Source organism: Crocuta crocuta, unplaced genomic scaffold, assembly GCF_008692635.1.
Source record: "Crocuta crocuta isolate KB4526 unplaced genomic scaffold, BGI_CrCroc_1.0 scaffold99, whole genome shotgun sequence".
NCBI lineage: Eukaryota > Metazoa > Chordata > Mammalia > Carnivora > Hyaenidae > Crocuta > Crocuta crocuta.
In genome coordinates this window covers 1,740,802-1,767,666 of record NW_027551560.1, presented here as the reverse complement: position 1 = coordinate 1,767,666, position 26,865 = coordinate 1,740,802, and the positions used below count along the sequence as shown (strand labels likewise).

General features: G+C 38.2%; 1 protein-coding gene and 1 long non-coding RNA gene across 5 annotated transcripts in view; one reads left to right on the top strand and one right to left on the bottom strand.

The window, feature by feature from the left end:
* The window catches only part of KIF27 (kinesin family member 27), an 80,617-nt gene extending 72,398 nt beyond the window's left edge, over positions 1-8,219 (top strand). Inside the window, exons 16-17 of one of the 3 annotated variants that reach the window (XM_077749508.1) lie at positions 2,239-2,403; positions 6,535-8,219. In XM_077749508.1, the coding sequence (XP_077605634.1) occupies positions 2,239-2,403; positions 6,535-7,013 (644 nt within the window). In that variant the 3' untranslated portion in view covers positions 7,014-8,219. Of the gene's footprint in view, positions 1-2,238; positions 2,404-3,406; positions 3,460-6,534 lie in introns of those variants that run through there. The other 2 variants (XM_077749510.1, XM_077749509.1) reach the window with 2 other exon arrangements.
* The window catches only part of LOC144219499 (uncharacterized), a 43,671-nt gene extending 18,263 nt beyond the window's left edge, over positions 1-25,408 (bottom strand). The window contains exons 1-6 of one of the 2 annotated variants that reach the window (XR_013331436.1): positions 25,351-25,408; positions 25,149-25,280; positions 24,521-24,633; positions 13,512-13,547; positions 6,718-6,878; positions 6,532-6,612 (exon numbers count right to left, since the gene is read on the bottom strand). This is a non-coding gene — a long non-coding RNA (uncharacterized LOC144219499). Of the gene's footprint in view, positions 1-6,531; positions 6,613-6,717; positions 6,879-13,511; positions 13,548-24,520; positions 24,634-25,148; positions 25,281-25,350 lie in introns of those variants that run through there. The other variant, XR_013331437.1, reaches the window with a different exon arrangement.
* Positions 25,409-26,865: the final 1,457 nt, after the last annotated feature.

Sequence of the window (26,865 nt, the reverse complement as noted above, 5' to 3'; positions counted from 1 at the left end):
TTAGCCTTGGTTCTTGTGAATCTATAGCTGGACATGGGTTAAACATTGGAGAAACAACCTGAGTCAGCAGAAAATTGGAAAATATATAAATTTGAGTGTTGAAGCAATTTGCCTCTTAGTTAATTCTATAACCAGTTAATTAGCAAGCGGTTGTCTGATGCCAGGATTTCCTTGACAGGATCTATACATCACTTCATTCAAACATGTTCTCCTTACCTTACTTTAGTTCTGTCTTAAATGTCTATAAAGTGATATTTTAACAGATTTTTGGGGTTCTTTTTTGTTTTGTTTGTTTTTAGAGAGAGACAGAACATGTGAGTCGGGGAGGGGGTAGAGGGAGAGAGAATCCTAAGCAGGATCCACCCTCAGCAAGGAGCCTAATGCAGGACTTGATCCCATGACCCTGGGATCATGACCTGAGCCAAAATCAAGAGTCAGACGCTCAACTGACTGAGCCACCCAGGTGCCCCTTATTAGAATTTTTAATGTATTTTTCAAGTGATAGGCACAAAACATCATACTACAGCCAAATAAGAACATTTAAGAACATTTTAAAAATCATTCATTTCTATAGCTGGGGTAAGTTTTTCATAACAAAATGTTAATAATTTATGAATTTTCTAATTTCAACTGGATATGGTGTATAAAATTGACATATATGATACTCTTTAATATTTATTCTGAGAGAGAGAGAGAGAGAGAATGCACACACACATGGGGGAGGGGCCAGAGAGAGAGGGAGAGAATGCCAAGCAGGCTCCACACTGTCACCACACAGCCTGATGTGGGGCTTAGTCTCATGAACTGTGAGATCACAACCTGAGCCAAAATCAAGAGTTGGATGCTTAACTGGCTGAGCCACCCAGATGCTGCAACATATATGTATTCTTTATGAGGATTCTTATTTATGGTATTATTAATTTCAAGTATTTATAAAAGGTTAAAAAAATTTTTTTAATGTTTTATTTATTTCTGAGAGAGAGCGTGAGCAGGGGAGGGCAGAGACAGAGGGAGATACAGAATCCAAAGCAGGCTCCAGGCTCTGGGTTAGCTGTCAGCACAGAGCCCGATGCGAGGCTCGAACCCATGAACCCTGAGATCATGACCTGAGCCGAAGTCGGACGCCCAACCGACTGAGCCACCCAGGTGCCCCTAAAAGATTGTTTTAAAGATTTTTTTTAACTAATCTCTATATCGAATATGGGGCTTGAACTCACCACCTCAAAATCAAGAGTTGCACACTACACTGAGCTAGCTGGGTGCCCTTGATTTAATGTATTTTTTTTTTAAAGTTTATTTATTTACTTTTGAGAGAGAGAGAGTACGCCAGTGAGCAGGGGAGGAGCAGAGAGAGGGAAAGAGAGTCAGAGCCTGACAAGAGGCTCTATCTCATGAACTGTGAAATCATGACCTGAGCTGAAGTCAAGAGCCAGATGCTTAACCACCTGAGCCACCCAGGTGCCCCTAAAATACTTCTAAATAAGAAATAATGGGTTGATTAAAAATATCCAGTATACTTAGTCAAATTTTTCAAAACAGCCAGTTAAAACAAAGGATCATTACAAACAGTAGGACCATTTTATAAATTTACCAGTAGGAAAGAGTAGGTCTGAAAGTACTTACTTTTAGAAGGTCAATAACTAGGTTTTACTGGTTCTAAAACATACCCAATAGGGACAATTTATTAGATATTCACAAATATTAATAAGAAGCTTTAAGTTCTATTGTAGCATAAACTACAACTTATGCTATTTCCCCTCTTTTTGTATGGATATTTGCCTTTGCCATTTAATCTTTCTAGCCTCTTGACAGGTTTTTGGTTTTTTTTTTTTAAGGGATGGAGGCTTGGCTGTAGATTTCTCGGGCCTATGACTTTCCATCTATCCACTGTTCCTGATAGGAACTTTAAATAAGATATTGATGCAACTGATGGACAGGTTCCAAACATGATTTTTTTTAATGGAAAATACCTTATTTCTGCTGTTCTAAGAATACATCTAGTGAGTGCTACTCAAAAAGTGGTTATGAGTTGTGAAAATGTGGTAGTTGGTAAGGGGTAGGGTGGAGAGGTGACTAAGGCTAGAAGAATCCAAGTTGTTGCTGATAACAAATCCATTCAGGTAACAAATACAGGTAACATACTTCTGACCCATTAAATATAGTCTGGAGACTATGTTAGAATATAATTTTCAGCCATTTATTTTAAACTGACTTGAAATGTAAATTTCTATTTCATAGAGCAAGATGGGGAAGGCATTATGGAAACTTTAAAAACATATGAAGATAAAATCCAGCAGCTGGAAAAAGATCTTTATTTCTATAAGAAAACTAGCAGAGATCTTAAGAAGAAACTTAAGGAATTGGTAGGGGAAACAGTTCGGCAGCAACTAGTACCATCTGAACGTAAGACCTTTAGTGTTACCTACTTGTCACACTAACAGTATTTGGTGTATCTAGTATTTGGTGACTGACTTGGAGTTTTAGCCTTTCCCAGTAGATTTGGTTATTTAGAATTCGATATTTGTATTGGTCTCTATAAACAGAAAAAGTCATATAGTCCTGATCATCAGGGAAATGCATATCAAAACCACAATGTGGTATCACTTCACACCTTTCAGGAACTATATGTAATATTAAAATCAACAACACAAGAAACAGCAAGTATTGGCGAGGATGCCGAGAAGAAGGAACCCTCATGCACTCTTGGTGGGAATGCAGACTGGTGCAGCCACTGTGGAGTTCCTCAACAGTTAGGAGTTTCCTCAGATTAAAAATAGAATTACTGTATGATCCAGTAATTACACTACAGGGTATTTACCCAAAAGTTTGAAAATACTAATTGAGAAAGATATATGCACCCTTATGTTTATTGCAGCATAATTTACAATAGCCATATTATGGAATCAACCCAAGTGTCCAGTATATATATATATATATCGTGGGGTAAGTGTGTATGTGTATGTGTATCACACACACTATATATATATACACCCATACACACATACCATGTAATATTCCTCAGCCATAAAAAGGAAAGGAATGGAATCTTGCCATTTGCAAGGACATGGATGGATCTAGAGAATATAATGCTAAGTGAAAAAAGTCAGAAAAAGACAAATACCATATGATCTCACTCATATGTGGAATTTAAGAAACAAAACAAATGTTTGGAAAAAAGAGACAAACCAAAAAAACCAGACTCTTAGCTACAGAGAACAAACTGGTTGTCACCACGGGGGAGGTTGGTGGGGAATGGGTAACATAGGTAAAGGAGATTAGGAGTACACTTACCATAGCAGTATATAGAATTGTTGAATCACTATATTGTGCACTTAGAAATAATACAACATTGTGTGTTAACTATACCGAATTAAATTTTTTTTAATTTTTTTTTTTAATTATCTAGTCTACATATGATACAGAACCACAGGGGAAGTGAATCAAGAAACAAATGTAAATGTGTACAGGAAACGTCACATATTGATTGGCTAGCATGTGCCATGGACTTTTGTATCCCCTTACTTAAAATAACCCTGTAATCTAAGATAGCTGTTGTTTCCTATATTATCATAAATTAAGCCTTCTGATTATCACAAAAAATGTAAAATAAATAGTGAATAATAAAAAGGTATATTTCTAAGATCGGTCAGGTCTTTTTCACTATGACCTCTTGAAATTCAAAAATATACTAAAACTCACTGTTGAGACAAAGATACTTTCTTGCCTAATTGTATGTAGTTATGTAGAAATAGCACCTTCCTAAATGAAATGATACAAAACCTCGCAAAAGTAGAAAGTGCCGTGATTAAAATAGACCCTCTTTAAGTCTGCCAATTAGAAAAGAAGCAGTATTTCTAAAATAATATATTTTATGTTTCATAAAAGAATTAGCCTTCTTTTAGAGAAAGTATTCTAATAAGTAAGGCTCATACAAAGTTAATTTCACAACCTTTTAGAAACATAGACCTATTTTGTACCTATAAAGAAGACCACTTAAAGGCAGCTACAACAGGGTTGTAAAGAGACCAATGAAACATTATATGTATGCATATTGAAAAGATACATGCTGAATATATAATGTAAGCAGAATTAACATCACTTTAAAGTTTAAAACAGTAGTATCTTAGAAAAGTAGTTCTAATGCTACCTTATACTTAATGATATTTATAGACATTTTCGTGAGTAGTTCATTTAACCCTCAAACTCAGGGCGGGCCAGTGTCTGCTAATCCCGTTTTTAGAGAAGAGAATTGAAACTTAGGTCAAGTAACTTACAAATACAACAGTAATTAGAACATGGTCTAAGGTCCTTTGTCTTACGACTCCCCGTTCAGTATTCTAGAATAAAAGTTGTCTTAGATAGAAATGTGATACACATGGGCCGATCCTGCCAGACACTATAGTTTTTGATTTTCGATGTAGTAATGCACAGGTACTGATATAATGTAAACATTTACTTGAAATACTGCCTGCAGTATATAGCTGAACCTTTCACTTGAACATGACTTACAAAAAATTAAAATGGAAACAGGTATTAAGTGTAAACAGAACAATCAGATAAGGCCATTTTAGCTTTGAAAAAATCCACTTTCAAACTCAAGCTATCTGAAATTAGGTATTTAGTGTTTCAGTGTCCCATGTTTATATTACTGAGTCAGCTAGACATCTCTTAAAATGCCAGTGTGGTGTATGGTGGTACAGAGGTTTAATCCTGGTCTTGGATTCTTGTCCTGCTCTTCAGTGAGACAAATGCAAAAAACTTTGAAAAAAGTTAAAGAATCTTGAAAATATATAAAGTGATGACACCTGTCTGACCAACCTACTTGGGAAGTCTAGTCTTTTTTATTTGTTTATCCGTTTTTAAGTAAATTTACTTTAAGTAAATTCTTGTAGGCCTCAAACTCACGAACCCAAGATCAAGAGTCACATGCTCCATTGTCTGAGCCACCCAGATGACCTAAAAAGTCTAGTCTTGTTAGTAATGTTGAAGATATTATTTTAGCTAACTTGCTCTCCCACCTAGAAAGATCTTACATACTTTTGTTTTTTGGCTCTAAAAAGTAATATAGTTATTGTAGAAAAATTGGAAAATATAGGGAAAAAAAGCCAAAAAAAAGGCATCAATAATTTTACCCACCACCATTAACATTTAGCATAATTCTTTTCAATATTGTCCCCATACAAATGTTAAAAAAGTTACAGTTGGAATCATATTTGAGGTATAGCTTGTATTATATATGCTATCTCAAAATGCTACCCTACATTAATGACATTAAACATGGTTTGCTTGAATTATAAATACAGCAACTTAAATATATCAAATTCTGAATTCCCTAAAAAGTATTATACGTTTAGTAATCAGTATCCTTAATACATAGCGTCTTGGTATTCAGTTCATTGGTTTTTGATAGTAGTCTTTTTTTTTTTAATGTACTTATTTACTTTGAGAGAGAGAGAGAAAGCAAGTGGAGAAAGGGCAGAGAGAGGGAGAGGCTCCGAAGCAGGCTGCACACTCAGTGTAGAGCCCGACGTGGGATAATGACCATGAGATCATGACCTGAACCAAAATCAAGAGTTAGACGCTCAACCAACTGAGCTACCCAGGTGCCCCAGAAATTTATATTTTTATATGAAACTTTCCAACTTAAGATGTTGGGCTTAAAAAGAAAAAAAAAATGATCAAAACCAAAAAATAAAATAAATAAAATAAAGTAAAGAAAAATAATGAAAATAAAATGTTGGGGTCACATTTGTTTCATAGGCTAAGTAAAACACATCTGTGGGCCATATTTGGCTTGGGAGCTGCCAGTGTGCAATTTCTGTTTTTAAATTTGGTATTCCTAGGACAAAAAGTGTACCAATCACATGCCACTGTATGTTAGAGTTAGCATTTTTCATAATATTAGGACTAGGGCCTCTATGGACTTCTGTTAAGTAAATTTTTATCTTTGATATTAGATAATGCTATGATTTGAAGACCTCTAGCTTTGATCACTCACTCCTTGAGTCCGTCAGTCCAGCAGGGTACCCCCACTATCATCTCCATTTTGATGGGGACCCCCAGAATGCCCTGAGAGAGCAGAACCCTGCCATCATGCCAGGAGTTCTAACCAACACTAGATTTTCACACACATGGTGCCATGTCCCAAATGATTCCCTAGACATAGAGCCAGTATTCTCCAGTGCTGGCTTCACTTAGGAAAGGTTTGGACTGTGATTCACAGTGGTAAGCCCAGTGGAGGGCAGGCGTGGAAGGGCACCAGAGAGGTCCAAATCCAGGGAAAAACTGAATCGGTAGGTGACTTTTTCAACTTTGTTCCATGAATTAAAAGTTCTCAGTTATTCACATGCAAAGTATTGATAAGTGAAATAATAATTCATATTCACACTTGTTTGTCTAAAAAAGTCACTTAAAAAATCTGAAAGACATCATTTATAGTGAGTGATAATAATGTTACGATACCATTAAAATACCTGTTTTTGAGGAAATCTCTAATTTTTTTTTTTTTTTTTTGCTTTTTGGGTTATTTTTAAGATCATGATGCTGGAGATGGAGTACTGAACCCTGAAGAAGCAGTCATAGTTCCAGAAGAATTAAAATGGGCATCCAGAACTGAAAATATGAAATTAAGTGGAAGAGAAAGAGAATTAGACAGTTCAACAAACAGTTTAAGAACACAACTGAATCAGAAGCTCTGGGAAGAGGACCCAGAATTACCTCGAATCTGTAGCTCTTTAGCACCCACTAGTGGACATTTGTTAAACAATGAAGATAAAAAAATTGATGAGTATCATTTTACAAAATCTCATAGTCAACCTTCATCCCAAATGCAGCCAGTGGGAAATTCAGGACAGCTTCAAGGTGTCACGTCTGTAAAGCTGTGTCGTAAAGAGTTACGTCAGATTTCTGCCTTGGAACTATCATTACGACGTTCCAGTCTTGGAGTTGGGGTTGGATCTATAACTGCTGATTCCATTGAAGTAGTTAGGAAACCGAGTGACTTAAAAACATAGGCATTTAATGACAGAACTTTCAATTTAGTAGAAGTGTAAGATTCCTTTTTCTAACCTGTTAGAAATTAAAGCTTCTGCTTACTAGCTCTTCCCTCAGGATAAAGGAAGAGGGAAGGAAGGAATCATGTTATATCTTCTATGGTATATTTCAGGAGTTTTAATTATTTGCAGATATTTCCATAATAACCAAATGACTGCGTTTTCCAGTAGTAGCAAGTAATGGAACATTTAAATATTTCCACTTAAAACTTTGCTTAAAATTTCTTTCCAGGCATATATAAAGAACAAAACCAAGAGTAGAATAATAAACTAAAATATCCATCAAATGTATATTGCTATATAATATAAAAGTATGTTTTAATACATGAATTATATCTTACAATTTCATATTATTACCATTCTCAAATATAAGTGTGTATTTGTTATTTTGAAGAGATGCAGCTAAATGTTGCTTGTATGAGCAGGGGATGTGCCTGCATATGTTTCGGCACAGCTGAAAATCTGTCTATGGGTGAAGGCAACTGATTAAGTTTATGGGTTAAAGTTAATTTATGGTCCCCAGGGTCCACAGAGGTTGGGTGATCAGTCTTGACTTTTTAAACATGGTTCTCTGCTTTTTCTGAAATTGTTTTCAGAATGTCCTATTGTTGGTTGCTAACATTGTGGAATGCAAGTCTTCATCTCTCTCCCATCCCTGTCTATTCAACATATCTCTCATTAGGCTACTAGATTTGGGGGAAAGGATGCAATTCCTAGCCGCAGGGAAGTAATGATAGAATAACAATAACGTATGCTAGCATTTCAAGGAAAAGATATCCGGCCACGGGGAGTATGCCTGTAAAGCTTGAGGTCTAGCCAGAGGCTCTATAGCTAATGATCCGGTGGGCTGACTCCAGAGATTTTTTTCCTATGGCCTGCTAAGTGGTGCACACAGGCAGGCCAGACTGCATTGGGATTGTAAATATGTAAAGTTTTTCTTCAAGATTTTTTTAGTCTAAATCTTATTATATAAATTTCAGTTTCAAATTAAGAACTAACCACTGATTGGTCCAACAAATAGTCTGTACTTTTTCATCATACTTTTTAATCAAGAAAACACCCCATCATAATGACCAGAGGTATCTTGTTCCTTTTTGTTGCTGGTGTTGTCATTTGTGTTACTTTTCCAAATTTTCACTTGTAAAATAAAGTTGTTTCTTAAACTCATTCCTGTTTGGGTTGGGGCAATAGTAAAACCACCCTGACTTAACGGATGTCTACTTATTTAGAGTTACCGACTTCCTTGCTGACTCCAGTTTTTCTTGTGTGATGCTGCTACTAATATTTTTCTTTTGTCCTTTCCTCTGTTGTTACTGGCCCTGACCATTCTTACCTGAGACCCAAACTATCCCTTTGTGCTCAAACACTTATGGTTTTTTTTTCTGCTTTCTAGCCCTGGGGAGTAGGGTTCCTTGTTCTCATTGCTAAAAACCAGTTCCTAGAAGAGAAGAAAACCAAACCAAAACAGACTTCTAAATTGGTGAATAGTTTGTGTATCTCTTAAGCATGATACCGAAATTCATTTAAATTGTAAATGAGTGACTCAGTTGGTTAAGTGTCTGATTTGGTCCAGGTCAAGGTCTTACGGCTCGGCTCGTGAGCTTGAGCCCTGCATCAGGCTCTGCTGAATGTGCAGAGCCTGTTTCAGATCCTCTGCCCCCCACCCTTCTCTCCCCCATTTGCTCGCTCTCTCTCTCTCAAAAACAAACATTTTTTAAAATTGTAGGTTTTTACATAGTGGACTTATCACTAACTTGGAAAATACATTTTGAGCAGAGACTGTTTCAAGTCAGATTCTAGTTTTAAGCTAGTTTCTTCTTTTTGCCTTTAGTTTGTATGCTATGTACTTTATAGCATATGTAATATGTATATATACATATATAAGGCCAGTGCCTTAACAAAGCACAACAGTGATATATTTATTAATGAATGCATAGTTATTAATGAAGGTCCTAATCGTAAATTCCTTATAAAGTAAGTAATGATTTAGAAATTATTCATTTAAGAATATATTCTAACCCTGAAATCTTGCTTGCCTAAGAAATTGACATATACTTGTTTTGCCTGTAGAACTATAAAAATATTTTCTAAAAGCCAATTCACTAACAAAGCAATAAAATTTATATCAAACCAGCAGTGATTAGATTTGATAATGCAACTGTGAACTGACTTCTAAATAAGAAACGTACACTTATTTTCTTCCTTTTGGTTAAACATATATCCTTTATATGCTACAATAGATTTCATGTACATACACAGACACATACCTATAAATAATGTCCTGGACAATAAATACATCCCGGAAGTGAACCTTTATGTCATTCTAGCTTAGTGTCCTCACAAAGGAAAGAAAAATTAAGGCACTTCCCCCAAGGAAAGTAAAAATTTTTTTTTAAATGTTTTATTTATTTCTAGGAGAGAGAGACAGCGTGAGCAGGGGAGGGTCAGAGAGAGAGCGAGTCACAGACGGAAACAGGCTCCAGGCTCCGAGCTGGCAGTCAGCACAGAGCCCGACGCAGGGCTCGAACCCACAAACCGCGAGATCATGACCTAAGCGAAAGTCGGAAAGTCGGACGCTTAACCGACTAAGCCACCCAGGCGCCCCAGTAAAATTATTTTTTAACCTATGCTACTAATACATTTTTCTCTCAGTCACATGCTTTCTTTAGTCTAACCATTTTGTCACTGTATTTGCCTTTTTGCATGTATATGAAGTATGTGTGTAGTTTTCTTTTGTTGTTGTTGTTCATTACAGGTTTTTCCCCACTTAGAGCATTTGGAAGGAAACATATTTGCCTCTGTAAAGTACTAGTTCCTTCTAATACTCCAGAATGTTACAGATAACAGAGTTGGAGAATCATATAAGTATGGGAATTCTGGCTGGTGAGAATATCAATGAAGGTGATCTTATGCTTTAATATTTTGTTTTCTTTTGCTAATGGGTTTTTTGGTTGTGGTGTTTATATTTTGATTTTTGGTCCCTCTATTCTTCATATCCTTATGGACTTTGCCCTAAGAGTCCGCAAAAATAACAAATGATTTGGGGCACCTGGGTGGCTCAGTTGGTTAAGCGTATGACTTCGTCTCAGGTCATGATCTCGCGGTTTGTGAATTTGAGGCCCACCTCGGGCTCTGTGCTGACAGCTCAGAGCTTGGAGCCTGCTTCAAATTCTGTGTCTCCCACTCTCTCTGCCCCTCCCCTGCTCGTGCTCTGTCTCTCATTGTCTGTCAATAATAAATAAATGTTAAAAATTTAAAAAAAATACAAATGATCTTCAGAAGTATAGACTTTATTGCCCTTAGCCGTTGGCCTATTTGTATTGGTTCAGGTCAATAATGTGATAAGTGCTCATTTAAGAATAGGTGTGTTACTAGTCTGTGAGTTTGAGTCCCACATTGGGCTCTGCACTAGCAGTGTGGAGCCTGCTTGAGATTCTGTCCACCCCCGCTCTCTGCTACTCTCCTGCTTGCACTCTCTCTCTCTCAAAATAAATAAAAACTTAAAAAAAAATAGGTGTCTTATATGAAAGGTGTTAATAAAGGTCTTATACTAAGTCTTAGAATGAATTGCTAGGGAGTCACATCCTTAGTGGGAGTTTGATTCTATAGTCAACCTAAATTCTCATGCATCAAATGCAAGAATGACCTGTTTTACTCTTTCCATTATTTCCTTAGGTACCTACTTGTGACTCTCTTTTTTTAATTTAATTTTTTTTTTTACAAATAGTTTATTGTCAATTTGGTTTCCATATAACAACTGTGCTCATCCCCAGAAGTGCCCTCCTCCATGCCCATCTCCCACCTCCCCCCCACATCTATCAGTCCTCAGTTTGTTTCTCAGCATTCAAGAGTCTCTCATGGTTTGCCTCTCTCCCTTTCCCCCACCATTTCCCCCCTTCTTCTCCCCCATGGCCTCCGTTCCTCCTAATCCTCCTATACGTGCAAACATATGATATTTGTCCTTCTCTGCCTGACTTATTTCGCTAAGCATAACACCCTCAAGGTCCATCCATGTTGCTACACATGGCCAGATTTCATTGTTTCTCATTGCCATGTAGTATTCCATGGTATAGATAAACCACATCTTCTTGATCCATTCGTCCGTTGATGGACACTTAGGCTCTTTCCATGTTTTAGCTATTGTTGAGAGTGCTGCTATGAACACTTGTGACTCTTAAAACACTGGTGTATCAGTATTTGAAAATTCAATGTCTGCCTGCCTACCATTCTTCTCTCAGATTCACTGAAATACTAAAAAATATTAATTATGTATATTTCACATTTACATTTGTAACCAAAGGCTGCCTTTATTTGTACTAACATATTCTTCAACATTTACATTTTCAAAAATTGAAGATTAAGTGGGGCACCTGGGTGGCTCAGTTGGTTAAGCATCTGACATCAGCTCAGGTCATGATCTCACGTTTCATGGGTTTGAGCCCTGCATCGGGCTCTGTGCTGACAGCTCAGAGCCTGGAGCCTGCTTGGGATTCTCTCTCTCCCTCTTTCTTTGCCCCTCCCCTGCTCATGCTCTGTCTATCTCTCTCTCTCAAAAATGAATAAACGTTGGGGCGCCTGGGTGGCTTAGTCGGTTAAGCGTCCGACTTTAGCTTGGGTCATGATCTCGCGGTTCGTTGGTTCGAGCCCTGCGTCGGGCTCTGTGCTGACAGCTCAGAGCCTGGAGCCTGCTTGGGATTCTCTCTCTCCCTCTTTCTTTGCCCCTCCCCTGCTCATGCTGTCTCTCTCTCTCCCTCCTAGAAATAAAAATATTTTTAAAAATGAATAAACGTTAAAAAAATTTTTAATGAAAAAAAAAGGTGGGAATGAGATCTTTCCACAATAAACATCTCAAGTGCATTGGATATGTAATATTTTTCAGCTCATATGGCCAGTAGTGTTTTCAAAGGGTAGTAGGAGCATCTGCCCAATGAGGAGGAATATTTTTATCACTGTTCTTGTTTACCTTGATGTTGACAATAAAGAGCACGCTGACTTTTCATAAGTTTCAATGTTTATTTTATTTTATTTTTTTTATTTCTGAGAGAGAGAGACTGTGTGAGCAGGGGAGGGTCAGAGAGAGAGGGAGACACAGAATCCGAAACAGTCTCCAGGTTCTGAGCTAGCTGTCAGCACAGAGCCTGACGCGGGGCTCAAACCCACGAACCATGAGATCATGACCTGAGCCGAAGTCGTACGCTTAACCGACTGAGCCCCCCAGGGGCCCCTCGATGTTTTAAATACTCTACAAACAATGCACCCCTTTATCACCCACACTTTGCCTTTGGAATGCAGTGCATACGCGGCACCAAATACTAGAATGATGTTTGATTTTTATCATGACCTTTGTGTTGACCCCAACAATATCCCAACATGGAGGTAATTTAGACAAGAGAAATTATAAAAAGAAAGCTCAGAAAAACTTGATGTTGGGGTGTGTGGGTGGGCTCAGTCGGTTAAGTATCTGACTCTTGATTTTGGGTCAGGTCTCATGCTTCATGAATTCAAGCCCCACGTTGGACTCTGTTCTGCACTGGTGGTGAGAAACCTACTTGGGATTCTCTCCTCTCTCTGCCCCTCCCCTGCTTGCATGTGCTTTCTCTCTCCCTCTCAAAATAAATAAATTTTTAAAAAACACTTGATTGACTTTTGATATTTTCTGTAGTTCTTTGTTCCTTTTAATATTTTTTTCCCTAGCAATTTCCACAGTGAGGCAAGAGAATAACTCCTATGTGAAATGCTAGCAGTGTAATATCATTGAATCTAAATGTATTGACTTAGACTTAGCTATTACGGTCTACTGATAAATTGTTACACATACTTCTACTGACTTATCTCTACAGTACTTTACTATTTTTTAAAAATATTTATTTTGAGAGCAAGCAGGAGAGGGGCAGAAGGAGAGAGAGAATCCCAAGTAGACTCCACACTGTGAGCACAGAGCCCCATGCAGGGCTCAATCCCATGAACCGTGAGAAAATCCCATGAACCGTGAGATCATGACCTGAGCCAAAATCAAGAGCCAGACACTTAACTGACTGAGCCACCCAGGTGCCCCCTCTATAGTACTTTAAAAGAAAAATACAACAATCTCACAGACTGTTAATACTGAGCAAGATCCTTATATGCCCAAGGAACAGGATCATTTGCAACAGAAGAGTAGAAAAATAAACTTTTTAAAAAACTCATAATTGTTGGAAATTTAAAACTGCATTTATTAGTTAATACTTGTGTAATTCAAGTAGAACAAAAGAAATGTATTTTAAAACAGTATTTGTATACTGTTAATGTGTTTTCAAGCTTATTACAGTATATACAAAGGGAAGTATAGTTTTTCAAGTCCAAAGTAGTAAATATTGTTAGAATTTATTTGATCTGACAAGTCATTTAAAAGAACCACTTTTTAGACCCTGCCCCCTCTTCCCCAATTAACAAATTATAAGACAGTTATGGTTTACTTACCCCTTATTTCCACCGTGTTCTAGGATTCAAACAGCTCTGATAAAAACAGGAGATAAAAAGGTTTATTTGGAAGCATTCTATAGACCAGCAAAGAGTTTTAAAAATATTTTGAGAGAATATATTGTATTTCTCTGGCAACAACACTAAAACTTAACTTCAATCTTTGGCTATCTCTAAACCCTGAAGAATACCCTCAGTATTGAATTTGCCATTTGAAAATATACATCCCAGTTTTTATACCTGTTCCTTTTCCTATGATTGCTGAGATTTAGGATATGTGAAAAGAAGCCACCCTAGATAGAATGGAAATTGTGGAGCTATTCAATAGAGGATTACAAGAAACAGTAGTTTTGGATAGATTCCAACAGCCAAGACAAACCAAAGAAAATAAAACTTGAGCGATTTTACCATTGAAGAGCCAGGAATAGTATGCCAAAACAAACACTGTAGGCAAAATTGGCAGGATTTATCTTAATACAATACGCAACCATTTTGCTTAATTTTTCTCTCTGCTAAAATGTCCTCGAATATTTCTACTGAAAAACCCCTGGATAAAAGACTTCCATTCATGATTACAAACCAGCAGCTACTGGCCTGCCTGAGAGGCTGAATTGATGTTATTCATTTTTGTTTGTGATCTGCAGGGGCATTTCACTGTCCACCATGAATTTGGCTGATTTATGTAATAAATTATATGTATTAAAATGCCCTAAGTGGTGGTGGTGTTGTTTTTACTTGCTAGCATGACTTTTCTAGATGGAAGAATGGGAACAGGGCAACATACTGAGAGGTTGATCTTCTTTTGAAATTCCCGTCAACCTGGGGGTTGGGCAGCATCTGAATTGTTCCATTTGAAGCCAGGAGCTAAGCCTATCTGTTTCACAGGACATTTTCCCAGCTAGCACCAGGTGTCACTGAGTGTAAAACATAACCACAATATAACCAGAAAGACCCAGGTTATAATCTTAATGGAGTGTATGAAATAATATTCTTCTGAAACACCAGCCTTTTCTTTAAAAAATAAAAGCAATTTATGAATCACTCCCTTGTGTTTTAAATCAAAATCTTACCAAATGCAACTCAAAGGAATTGAATTAATTGGGAGGGAAATTGGTAATTTTACTATAAGGCCCATAGTCTGTTACTTTAACAAATAAATCCACGAAAGCACTTTAAAAACTACAGCATCATATCTGTTTATGATGGAATTATAAGTAGGTTTTCCATAGAATTGGCTGTCAAAGTGGGATAACATTTTAGCACAAATGTGGTTGCTTATACGTACATCCTAAAATATTTTTAAATTCTTGGAGTTTTAGTTACATTTGTTAGCAACAGTGGAAACAATGGAGTTCTCTGGAAAAGTTTCATGTGAAATCTATTCTCCCAAGAAAATATTTTAAAGACTTGGCTGAGTCTATTCTATTGGCGTAAGAAGTGTTTCATGACGATTTGAGTTATGAATGAAAGAGTATGTTTTTACTGGGTTTTTAGCCACCAGTTTTCTGCCTGTTTGTTCCTTATTTGTTTGGTAATAATTATATTTTTGAGTTATTGATGAAATCTGGCAGAAAGTAACTTCTTAAAACTGAGAAGAATGGTTTCCACTTGGTAGTCACAAAGAGGTTTTAAACTCAAATTTTCCCCTCAAGGAAACTAAAACAGTAAGTTAATTCTGGGTACGGGTATAGGTATATAATCACATTAACAACAAAGTTAGTCTTTATTTGGCATCTGATACTCTTGGCTACTAGTATACAAGAAGCATGCTAGAATTAAATCTGACATCACCATGGTGGTCTCCTTCCTACGCATTTTGAGGGAAGCTCTTTCCCCTCAGTTTGTAAGTATTTGCCAGTGTTACAGAATATTTTGTTTCTTTTTAGATGAGAGCACCCATGGCCTGCACAGCCAAGTAATCAAAAGAATAGGCCAAGAGTTGAAGAGTAATGGAACCTACAATCAGAAGTGTTCTAGTGGATTGTGAACAAATAAATCAGAGAGGAAGAATCCTAATGGACACTTTCCCTGGAAGAGTTACCTTCAGTGATACTGAGGTCTTTTCAGGAACGGTTATTCTAAAGTTTACTCTCTCCCAGGAGAAGGGAGAGTAGGTGTAAGGAACTGATTGTGTGAGTTTAATTGGCCAGGCCACAGTAAACCCAAACACCCCTTAGAACCAGAGCTAGCATCCTGGGAGTTAGCTCTTATGTGGGGAAGGATCTGTGCCTCTTCCAAAGAGTGAGCTGGATCATGACCTGGGCTGGTATAAAGAGTCAGATACTTAACCAACTGAGCCACCCAGATGCCCCCACATCCAAATGGTTTTTATGAGAGGACAAGAGCATTAATTTTCAGGGCCATTTTGTCCTTCCATAAATAGAAAACTGTTCTAGATTTACTGCTTTGATTACAATTGCTTATGATTTTTTTCCAAGTTTAGGATTACATTTCACCTTAACATTTTCAAATTGAGATATAATTCACATAAAATTTACCATCTTAATGTGCACAATTCAGTACTTTTTAGTATGCCTACTGTGTTGTGCAATCATACTAATTCCAGAACATTTTCATCCTCCCAAAAAAGAAAATCTTTACCTATTAGCAACCATTCTTAATTTCCCTTTTCCCTCATCCCATGGCAACTATCAGTCTACTGCCTATCTCTTTGGAATTGCCTATTCTTGACATTTCATATCAATGATATCATATAGTATGTATCCTTTAGCATTTGCCTTCTTAGGATAATGTTTTCAAGATTCACTCATGCAGCATATAACAGTATTTCACTGTTTTTATGGCTGAATAGCAATCCATTCTATGGATCTACCACACTTTATCCATTCATGAGTGATGAACGTCTGGGTTCTTTCCACTTTTGGGCTATTATGAATAACCATGCTATGAACATCTGTGTACAAGTTTTTGTGTGATTATGTTTTCAATTCTCTTGGGTGTATGCCTAACAGTGGAATTGCCAGTCACATGGTAATTCTGTTTAACTTTTGGAGACACTGTCAGTTTTCAACAGCAGCTGTATCATTTTCCATTCCCACCAACAATGTATGAGGGTCAGCTCATCAACATTTACTATTGTCTGTCTCTTTTTTATTATTATTATAGCCATCATAATGGATGTGAAGTAGTATCTTATTGTGGCTTTAAGTCACATTTCCCTAATGACTAAAAACACTGAGTACTTTTTCAAGTGTTTATTAGCCATTTGCATATCTTCTTTGGAGAAATGTCTACTCAAACCTTTGCCCATTTAAAATTATTTCTCCTCAAAATAGGCACCCTCCTACACTGTTGGTGGGAATGGAAACTGGTGCAGCCCCTCTGGAAAACAGTGTGGAAGTTCCTCAAAAAATTAATAGAACTCCCCTATGACCCAGCAATAGCACTGCTAGGAATTTACCCAAGGGATACAGGAGTGCTGATGCATAGGGGCACATGGACCCCAATGTTCATAGCAACACTCTCAACAATAGCCAAATCATGGAAAGAGCCTAAGTGTCCCTCAACGGACGAATGGATCAAGAAGATGTGGTTTATCTATACGATGGAATACTACATGGCAATGAGAAAGAATGAAATCTGGCCATTTGTAGCAATGTGGATGGAACTCGAGGGTGTTATGCTGAGCGAAATAAGGCAGAGAAGGACAGATACCATATGTTTTCACTTATAAGTGGAACAGGAGAAACTTTTTTTTTTTAAATTTTTTTTTTTAATGTTTCATTTATTTCTGAGAGAGAGAGTGTGAACCGGGGAGGGTCAGAGAGAGAGGGAGATACAGAATCTGAAGCAGGCTCCAGGCTCTGAGCTGGCTGTCAGCACAGAGCCCGATGCGGGGCTCGAACCCATGAACCGTGAGATCATGACCTGAGCCGAAGTCGGACGCTTAACCGACTGAGCCACCCAGGCGCCCCGGAACAGGAGAAACTTAACAGAGGACCATTGGGGAGGGGAAGGGGAAAAATAGCTGGGGAGAGGGAGGAAGGCAAACCATGTGAGACTCTTGAATACTGAGAACAAACTGAGGGCTGATAGAGGTGGGGGAGAGGGGAAGGAGGGTGATGGGCATGGAGGAGGGCACTTCTTGGGATGAGCACTGGGTGTTATATGGAAACCAACTTGACAATAAACTATAAAAGAAAAAAATAAACATGAACAAAATTAAAAATAAATAAATTTGTCTCCTCAATGTTGAGTTGTAAGAGTTCTTTATATATTCTAGACATAAGTCCTTTATCAGTTTTATGATTTGCAAATATTTTCTCCCATTCTCTGGGTTGTCTTCACTTTCTAGATAGTTGCCTTTGCATTACAAAGTTTTTAGTTTTGATGAAATCCAATTTATGTTTTTTCCTTTGGTTGTTTGTGCTTTAATTGTCATATCTAAGAAGCCATTGCCTAATTCAAGATCATACAGACTTACATGTATGTTTTCTTCTAAGAGTTTTCTAGTTTTAGCTCTTTTATATCTTGGGAACATTTTGAATTAATTTTTATTGTATGCTCTGCAATAGGGATCCAACTTCATTCTTCTACATGTAGATATACAGTTGTCCCTGCACCATTTGTTGAAAAAACCTATTTCTCCCTTATTGAGTTGTCTTGGCACTTTTGTTGAAAACTGATCACAGATGTCTGGGTTTGCTTTTGGACCCTTGATTCTTTTCCATTGGCTTATGTCTTTCCTTATGCTAGTACCACACTGTATTGATTATTTTGTAGCTTTGTAGTAAAATTTGGAGTTGGGAAGTGTCAGTCCACCTGGTTTGTTCTTTATCAATGTGTTTTTGGCTATTCAGGGGTCTCTTGAATTTCCATATGACTTTTGGAACAGCTTATGCATTTCTGGGGAGAAAAAAAGCCTGTTGGAATTTTGATAGGAATTGCATTGAATCTTTAGCTCCATTTGGTGAGTGCCATCATCTTAACAATATTATATCTTCCAATACATGAACATGGACTGTCTTTCCATTTATTTAGATCTTATTTAATTTCTTTCAACTATGTTTTCTAGTTTTTAGTGTATAAGTCTTATGCTTCTTTGGGTAATCTGATCCTTAATGTTTTATTGTTTTTGATGCTATCATACATGGACTTGTTTTCTTTTTTTTAGATACTTTTTTAATGTTTATTTATTTTGTGGGGGGGAGAGAGAGAGATACAGACAGACAGACAGAATCAGAAGCAGGCTCCAGGCTCTGAGCTGTCAGCACAGAGCCTGATGCAGGGCTTGAACCTACAGACCATGAGATGATGACTTGAGCTCTAGTCGGACACTTAACCAATTGAGCAACCCAGGCACTCCGGGCTTATTTTCCTTTTTTTTAATTTTTTTTTTAACATTTATTCATTTTTGAGAGACAGAGAGAAAAACAGATCACTATTGGGGGAAGGGCAGAGAGAGAGGAAGACACAGAATCTGAAGCAGACTCCAGTCTCTGAGCTGTCACACAGAGCCCGACGCAGGGCTCTAACTCACGGACCGCAAGATCATGACCTGAGCTGATCCAGATGCCCAACCAATTGAGCCACCCAGGTGCTCACTGCTAATGTATAGAAATACAATTGATTTTTGTATATTGATCTTTTGTTTTCAATTGATAGTAAGTTGTGTTAGAAATAACACCATACCACAAATCAAGGGATTTAGGTAGTGTTTACCCATTCAAACTGACTAAATGAGCAGAAATACCAACCTGTTGTTGCTGTTGTTGATACATTTTTAGCTGGTTATTTTAAAATTATTCCTCCAAGGGGTGTCTGGGTGGCTCATTCGGCTAAGCACCTGACTTCGGCTCAGGTCATAGGTTTCATGGTTTGTGGGTTGGAGTCCTATGTGGGGCTCTGTGCTGACAGCTCAGAGCCTGGAGCCTGCTTTGGATTCTGTGTCTCCCCCTCTCTCTGCCCTTCCTCTACTCATTCTTTCTCTCTCTCTCTCTCTCTCAAAAATAAACATTAAACTAAAAAAAAGAAAATTATTCCTCCAAGAATTATTTCTATTTTGCTTATCTAGGTTAAGGGTGGTAAGATCACAGAGCACAGCTAGGTAATTTGGCATTTGTAACCTCCAGTCTCAGGTCTTTCACATATAATTTTCCTATTTAAGTAAAACACAAAAGGAATAATCCTCAGCACCCCATCTGTCTGTATCATGAGGATATTTCTATATAGTCCTCGGTGTGTATATTTTAAAGATTAATGATAATGCAGAAAAAGCTAATTTATTCAACAAATTTCTATGGGCTGGGTCTCATGCTAAGTGCTAAATGCTAAAGGGAAAAAAAGGTGAATAAATCACAGACCCATCCACCAAGGGGCACATGGTATGTTGGGGAAAAACAGACCATACCATTTTGACCATTTGAATGTATACAATGAGCCTGGCACTGTAGTGACATACCAGTGAGTAAAGTAGGCCAAGTTTCTGCTTTAATGGGGTTCACAATATAAAAGAGAATAGAGTGGCTCTGATAAAAATATAGAGGGTACTATGAGAGTATGGAGTAAGGGCTTTTAACTTTTAGGGATAAGGAAAGGCTCCTCCAAGAAAGTGCCCTTTGTGTCTTAATGGACAAGTTGGCTTTTAGAAGGTATAGGAAGGAGAGGGATAGCATTTTAGATCAGGAAACCACTTTGCAAAGGCTAAGTGGAAGACAACATCATATACTCAGGGAACTGCATGCTAGTACATTGGGGATCCCCAAATAAGTTTCTGTTGAATGACTGAATTAGTGCTAGGTATAGGGGATGGCTGGGAATGAGGCTAGGAAGACAGCTCAGATCACAAAGTGGCCACACCAAAGAATCCAAAGACTATGGAAAGCCTACTACATTTATTCTGTCCAATTTTGTACAGAAATTTGGGCTGCTCTACTTTTGCTGTTCCAAATCCTTTAGACATAAACAAATGACATACAAAATACCAGAAGAGAGCTACAAACCCATTAAGTAGAACTAATTATTTACAAATAACTTATTTACAAGTAATTATTTGTAACTATAGTTCAGATATATATCCATTGTTCACCTATAGTTCAGATATATATCCATTGTTCACCTATAAATTATATTTATATATACATATATATAATTCAGATATATATGCAAGATATATATCTATCTATATACATATATGTAACTATACATAATATCAATTTTAATCACTGTAAGCCATCTGAGGAAAAAAGACTTTTTGGTCTAGTGTAAGAGGATATTTTTAAAAGTAATTATTTTTGGAAATATAATCTTTCACAAGATAATTCCATATACATGTAGGTCATTTTTCAAATTCAAGTTAGTGACATTTGACTTCATATAAATAGTACACTATAAATAACACCACAGTAAGGGCAAGGGAAGAAGGTAGCTGAGTCAAAATACTAGGAAAGCAGCATTAACATTTCTATTTTGCAGTGGACAGTGTGAAGGTAGAATGAAAACGTTTAGCTTTCAGTGCCTCAATTTATTCAATATCTTGAAAAAAAGATATTTTTAAAGTCCTAATAAAAAATTAGGTTCTACTTTCAATATTAGTATTCCTGTTGGATGATAAATGGTCAGTCTGTTAAACTGGTTAACAACAATAATACAACCTTTCCCTCCTTCTACTTACCATTAATTTTTTAAAAAGAAATGTAATTTTTATTCTTTTCAAAGTGACAATGTATATGGTTTAAGAGTCAAATAATTACTAGGCTCATAACAAAAACCAGAAGTAAGTCCCTACTCCATCTACTGTTACTCTGATGGCTGTTTCCTAAGAAAAGTTGTTCTGCTACTTAATTCCACATTTCTAAAGATCATATTTCTACTGTCAGATCTTAGTTTTTCAGTTTTAGTCACTTCGTGCCATTTAATAATTGCCCAGTATGTTTCTATCACATTGTTCAGTATTTATCACATATATTTTAATGTCTAATATGTTGTCCACAGTGCCCCATGTTGTCAGTCAGGAGAGATTAATTACGCTGATTTAACAAACTACCACCAAAACCTCAGTGGCCTCTGACAATAAAGGTTGACTTCTTATTTACACCGCCTCTCTGATTGCAGGTCAGCTGCAGTTCTGTTCCATGGTGTCTTTACTCAGGACTTATATGGCCAGAGGCAGCCTCTATTTGACCAGTGCTCATCTGTTCAAGGACAGAGACAAGGCTCCTGAAACTTCTGGCTGGAAGTGATATATTCACTTGTGCCCCTATGTCACTGGCCACTGCAATTCACAATGGGGCAGGGAAGTATAATTCTTCTCCAGGGAGGTCACATCAAATATTCTATCATACAGTCCTCCAAAAGTCTTTTGTTTCCCCTGGAGTTTATAATCCCTTCTTTCTGAGGTTGCTTGCTTTTCCCTATACTTGTCCCATTTCATCTCTATATGTTCCATCAGAGTTTTGAAATTTTGTTCATAAGGCTCAGACATGTTAGGTAATTGATCAGTTCCTTGTTTTTGTTTTTTCTTGGTGACATCCCTTCTGGAGCCTTCCATCTTCCTGTGTTGGAATGGTCTGACTACTCTCTAGGCTGCTACACAAGGATCATCCTGGAACCTTTGTCTTAACCTTCATTTTGGGAATTCTCTGTTTTCTCCTTTTGTTGGAGCTCCTGCTTATCAGGTGTGTTTCTGCATCTTGGTTTACACCTGGTCTTGGTGGGGAACCTCCTACCAAGACCTGAGCATATGCTCCTGAGCATATGTGAGTCAAAATTTTTGAGATTTTTTTTCATTTTGACATCTTTTTCTGTTCCCTGCATTAGCTCTATTTCTTCTTTTTTTCCCCTTCCTCCCTCCCACTCACCTTTTCTCCCTCCCTTCCTTCTTCCTTTCCCCTTACTCTCTCTACTTCTCTCTCTTCTGTTAGTTCATTTTAGGACCTTTCACATGAGAAATTTTCTTGAAATACCTAGAGCCCGAATTTAGGAATAATGCAAGGGAAATAGGTCTCATGATTTAATATGTATGGCTTCATTTAATTCTGCTTTTCTGTGGAGTGAGTCACCCCTGTCCTCAGCTCTGCCTGGTATCCAGAGCAGCTCTGAGTCAACTTCTTCAGAAAGTAAACATCCTATCTTGTACTGAGTTAAGACAGTGTGGAACGGGGAATAGGGATTCAGGGGAAGGAAGGATCTGACTGTTCTTTATATAACTTTCACAATAAATTTCGGTTTTCAGCTCTATTTCACCTCTGCTTTCAGAGTTACGGCAGCTCTAGTTTCAGAGCCTTTCCACATCAGAGTCTGCGATGTGAATGGGTCCACTCTGGCTGGCTCTACCCCTCCCACCACAAAGGCCTAGGTATTAATTTTCTCAGTTTTGGTAAGTTAGTTGAGCTCAAACTTACAACCCTGAGATCAAGGGTCACATATTCTACCAACTGAGCCAGCCAGGAGTCCCTGCTTCACTGTCATTTTAATGAGGTGTCTGGAGTAAGTGGAGAAAAAGATGTGTTCCATGCACCGTGTTTAACCAGAAGTCTCCTTGCCGTTAAGTCTTAACATGTATAGATGTAATGAATATATTTTCTAAGTTGGAAAAGTCCAAGTATAGTTATAGGCAATTCCATAAGAATTAGATACAATGACTATAACTTTTATTGAGGGGTGTGCTAAGCAGTCTTCTAAATGCTTATATGTACTGTAAATATTACACATACTATCCTCAGAAAAACCTCATGAGATGGGTGTTGTGATTCAACCCCCAGCAGTCTGACTTCAGAGCCCGTATGTACATAATGTGGTGCGTCATTTTCTAAACTAGAGGAAATCTTGTTATTTTCAATTTGTTAGGTCTCTAGTCAATCCCTGTTTATTGTTAAGTTATACCTAAGGTTTTTCATGTAGATTTTGAACATTCACATTGCATTATTTGATGATAATGCTAGCATAGTTAGCTAGCATCACATTTGATGTATCTATTTGAGGATATATGTTGGAGGTAGAACAGAGTAGTTTATGACAAATTTTAAAGCATTCATTTAAACTGGGAAGCCTGGCATGTGTTTGTTTTATAATACAGACAGATGGGCATTTCCTCTTAAAGAAAGCAGTTACCATCTGTAATCTGAGAGGTCAAAGAGAAGCAATCACAAATCCCACATTGCTAACACAAAACTTAAAAGCGCCTGTTTAAATGAAACATGATCTTTGCAAGAGTTTAACACACTAAAGCACTGATGGCCTTGAACACCCGAATTCAGGGAATTCAACCCCTCATTCTTCGAAGATTTTGGCACCACTCTCTCCAAGGCTATTCACTACTCCAACATTACTAACAGTCCTTTGATAATTCTTTGTGAGATAAATGCATTCAAACCCTTCCTGTCTTTCAATTCCTTGACCAGCTATCTTCAAATTATCTTATGCCCTGTGCTATGTCAGCAATCCACTCACATGATCATTCCCTACACTTTGACATTCCTGACAACTGTAGTCCCACCTCTAATTTTAATGTCAAGCCTCCTACTCTCCAACCCATCTCTTACCTTTTCAGGTACCAAAAGTCCATTCCTCAACCTGATCAGAAACACAAGTCTAGTCACCCTACCATCTTTGAGCTTTTCCCTACCCCTCTCATACCCTTACCTCTTAACTCGTCTGAAATTATGATGCCTCCTTGGCTTCTACCCTCAGCCTCTTTGCCTATCACTCCCCATTTATACTTGCCTGGCCACATCTCCTTCCTGGTTAATCCCAAACCACCTACTCAGTGTTTGCACATAAGCAACAGAATATGACTGGAGGAAAATGCACAATCATATTGACTGGTCTGACTGTGAGTTCACATCCACTCACACGGGTGGGCCCTTAATAGTGCCTGAAAACTCTACTATGCTTCCCTAGTTGATCGTCTCTCCCACGGTCAGACTATTTCACCTTTCCTCCCCTTTCCCAACTCCCCCTCAGTTATAGACTACATTAGCTAGAGGCGGCTAAATAGACCCCAAAATGTTACAGCTCCATCTTAATAGAGAAATTTATATCTTGCTCACATAATAATTGGCAGCGGGTGTTCCTGGTCAGTGGGCAGCTCTCCTTCATCCGGGCACCTTCCTTCTGGTGGCTCTGTCAACCCCAGCAGCTCGTAGTCATCTGCACAATCCAGCTGGCAGAAAGGAAAAATGCATGGAGACCCGCTGGCCTGGCAGTGGCAGGCATCATTTCTGCTCACTTTCCACTAGCAACAACTTGATAGTCATACTACCTGGAAGAAAAGCTGAGAAAAATAGTCTGTGTGCCCAGGAAGAAGGGGAGAAGAGTCTGTGATGGACAATTAGCAGTCTGCCAGAATGATCTTGCTTCTTAGTTCACAGAGAAAATAGAAACAGCTAGAAAAGAATTTCTATCAAATCCTACTAAGCCTACAAGCCTACTTCCATATGTCCCATATATGTGAGGACTGGGCGGGGAGTGGGATTATATTTCTAGGCTGTCATCCCCTATCACAAAGGAGCAATTTCCAAGCTTTTGATTGGAACAACATGGTCAGTCAGAGGATCATACCACCCAATTACAAAATTCAAGTATACCTTCTTTCCTTGTGTACTTTAACCTCTGTGGTATTAACTATTGTTGATAAATATTTCTACCTGCCCCTGCCTTTATGAAACTCCAATTTACCTTGCTTTGGTGATTCTGCATTAATCCTGCTTCCCCTCCTGGATCCTCTTCCCTCTCATTTTGCTGGTTTCTCTCATCTAGATTAGATCTCTTACTTGTTGGCTTCTTTTATGTAAGTCAGAGTTTCTCAAACTGTAATGTGATACAAAGCAATCAGGGTTTTTGTAGCACGTTTTGAGGGTGAGGGGGGCTGAGATTGTACCTTTCTAACAAACTCCCTGGTTACGCCAGTACTGCTGGGCCACTGACCGCACTTCGCGTAGCAAAGTTCTAATTGAAGATGTTCTCCAAGATTCTACCCTTTGTTTTCTTCTTTTCTCTCACAGTGATATCACTGCTAGGCTGCTAACTTACCAATCTATTTTCTAGTTCAACTCCCTTTGCTATATTTCAAAGCTTTTATTTCTAACTTATTATTATCCACCTCTATCTGGCTGTCTCAACAATCTTTCAAACTCTTAAAAGTGTCCAAATCTCAACTGATCTCTCGAAAAGCAGTTCTTCCATCTCTTCTGCAATTATCTAAACTCAAAGCCTCCACTATTTTTGATTTTTCTTTTCCACCTTCATATATGTGCTTATGCTATCCTCTCTTGCTGTAAAACCATTACTCAATTGCCAAATTCCATGGATGCTGCTTCCACATCATCTTCCAACAAAGCTCTTTTAAATCCTTCCTGCCTTACCTTTAGTTCAGACTGGCCTATTGCAGGTCTGCCTGGCAGTTTTCCCACCTCTGATTCCTGTATCCATTCACAGAGATGTCAAAGAAAAGCAAGGTTTTTAAACCAGGAAAAACTCGAAGTACTGTATGAAATACAAATTCTCCCACTTGGCATAGGGCCCCATTCCAGTTTGTCTCTGCCACTTCTCAACATGTCCTGTAGTTTAACCATTTGCTTTTTCCTGACCATGACTTTCATCGATCAGTCTTCATATATGTTCTCATGCTATCCCTTCTTGCTGTAAAATCATTCCCATCTCCTCCAAGGTCAATCCCAAATGCTTCCTCCTCCATGCTGCCTTTCTTTCCTGATTCCCCAGACAGTAATATTTTGATCTTCAGTGCTCTTTGTGTTTTTCATATGGCACCTATCACAGTTTGTCTTTTATTACAACTGTTTTATCTTTATGTTATTCCTTAAGTCTCCCAAGGCAAGGATACCATCTTTAGCTTCCCTGACAATGTGCGTCCCCAGGCCCCTAACTCTGCAGATGTGACCTATGGGAGTGTGCGTCTACTATTAGGTAAATCAAAGTGATTTAGGGAGATACTGTGATCGATGGTCAGCACTACAGAATTTGCAATCAGTACAGCTGGGTTCTGGCTTTGACATTAACGGTGAAACTTTGGGTGAGTTACTTGGCTTGTAAAATGAGAATCCTACTACCTGATGGAGCACCCAGACAGAGAACGCTAAAGTGCTGTGTAAGTCTACAGAGAACTGAGCAACGTTGGTTATTTTCCTCACGGGAGAGCGGATGCAGTCTTGTTACTGAAATTTTGATTTGCAGAACCATCCCTACTTCGCTAACCGTGGGTGGAACCCGGGCCACCAGGTCCCACGACCCTCTTCTACTCCAAGGCCTCCAGACTGTTCTCCGCGACGCAGGTGAGGCTGCCCGACTGCGGGGGAATGGCCTGGAGCGCTTTTCTCTCGGGAGGCCTCCCTCCTACCACACACCCAGGGAAAGCCCTTCTCTTCCCAGTGACCCC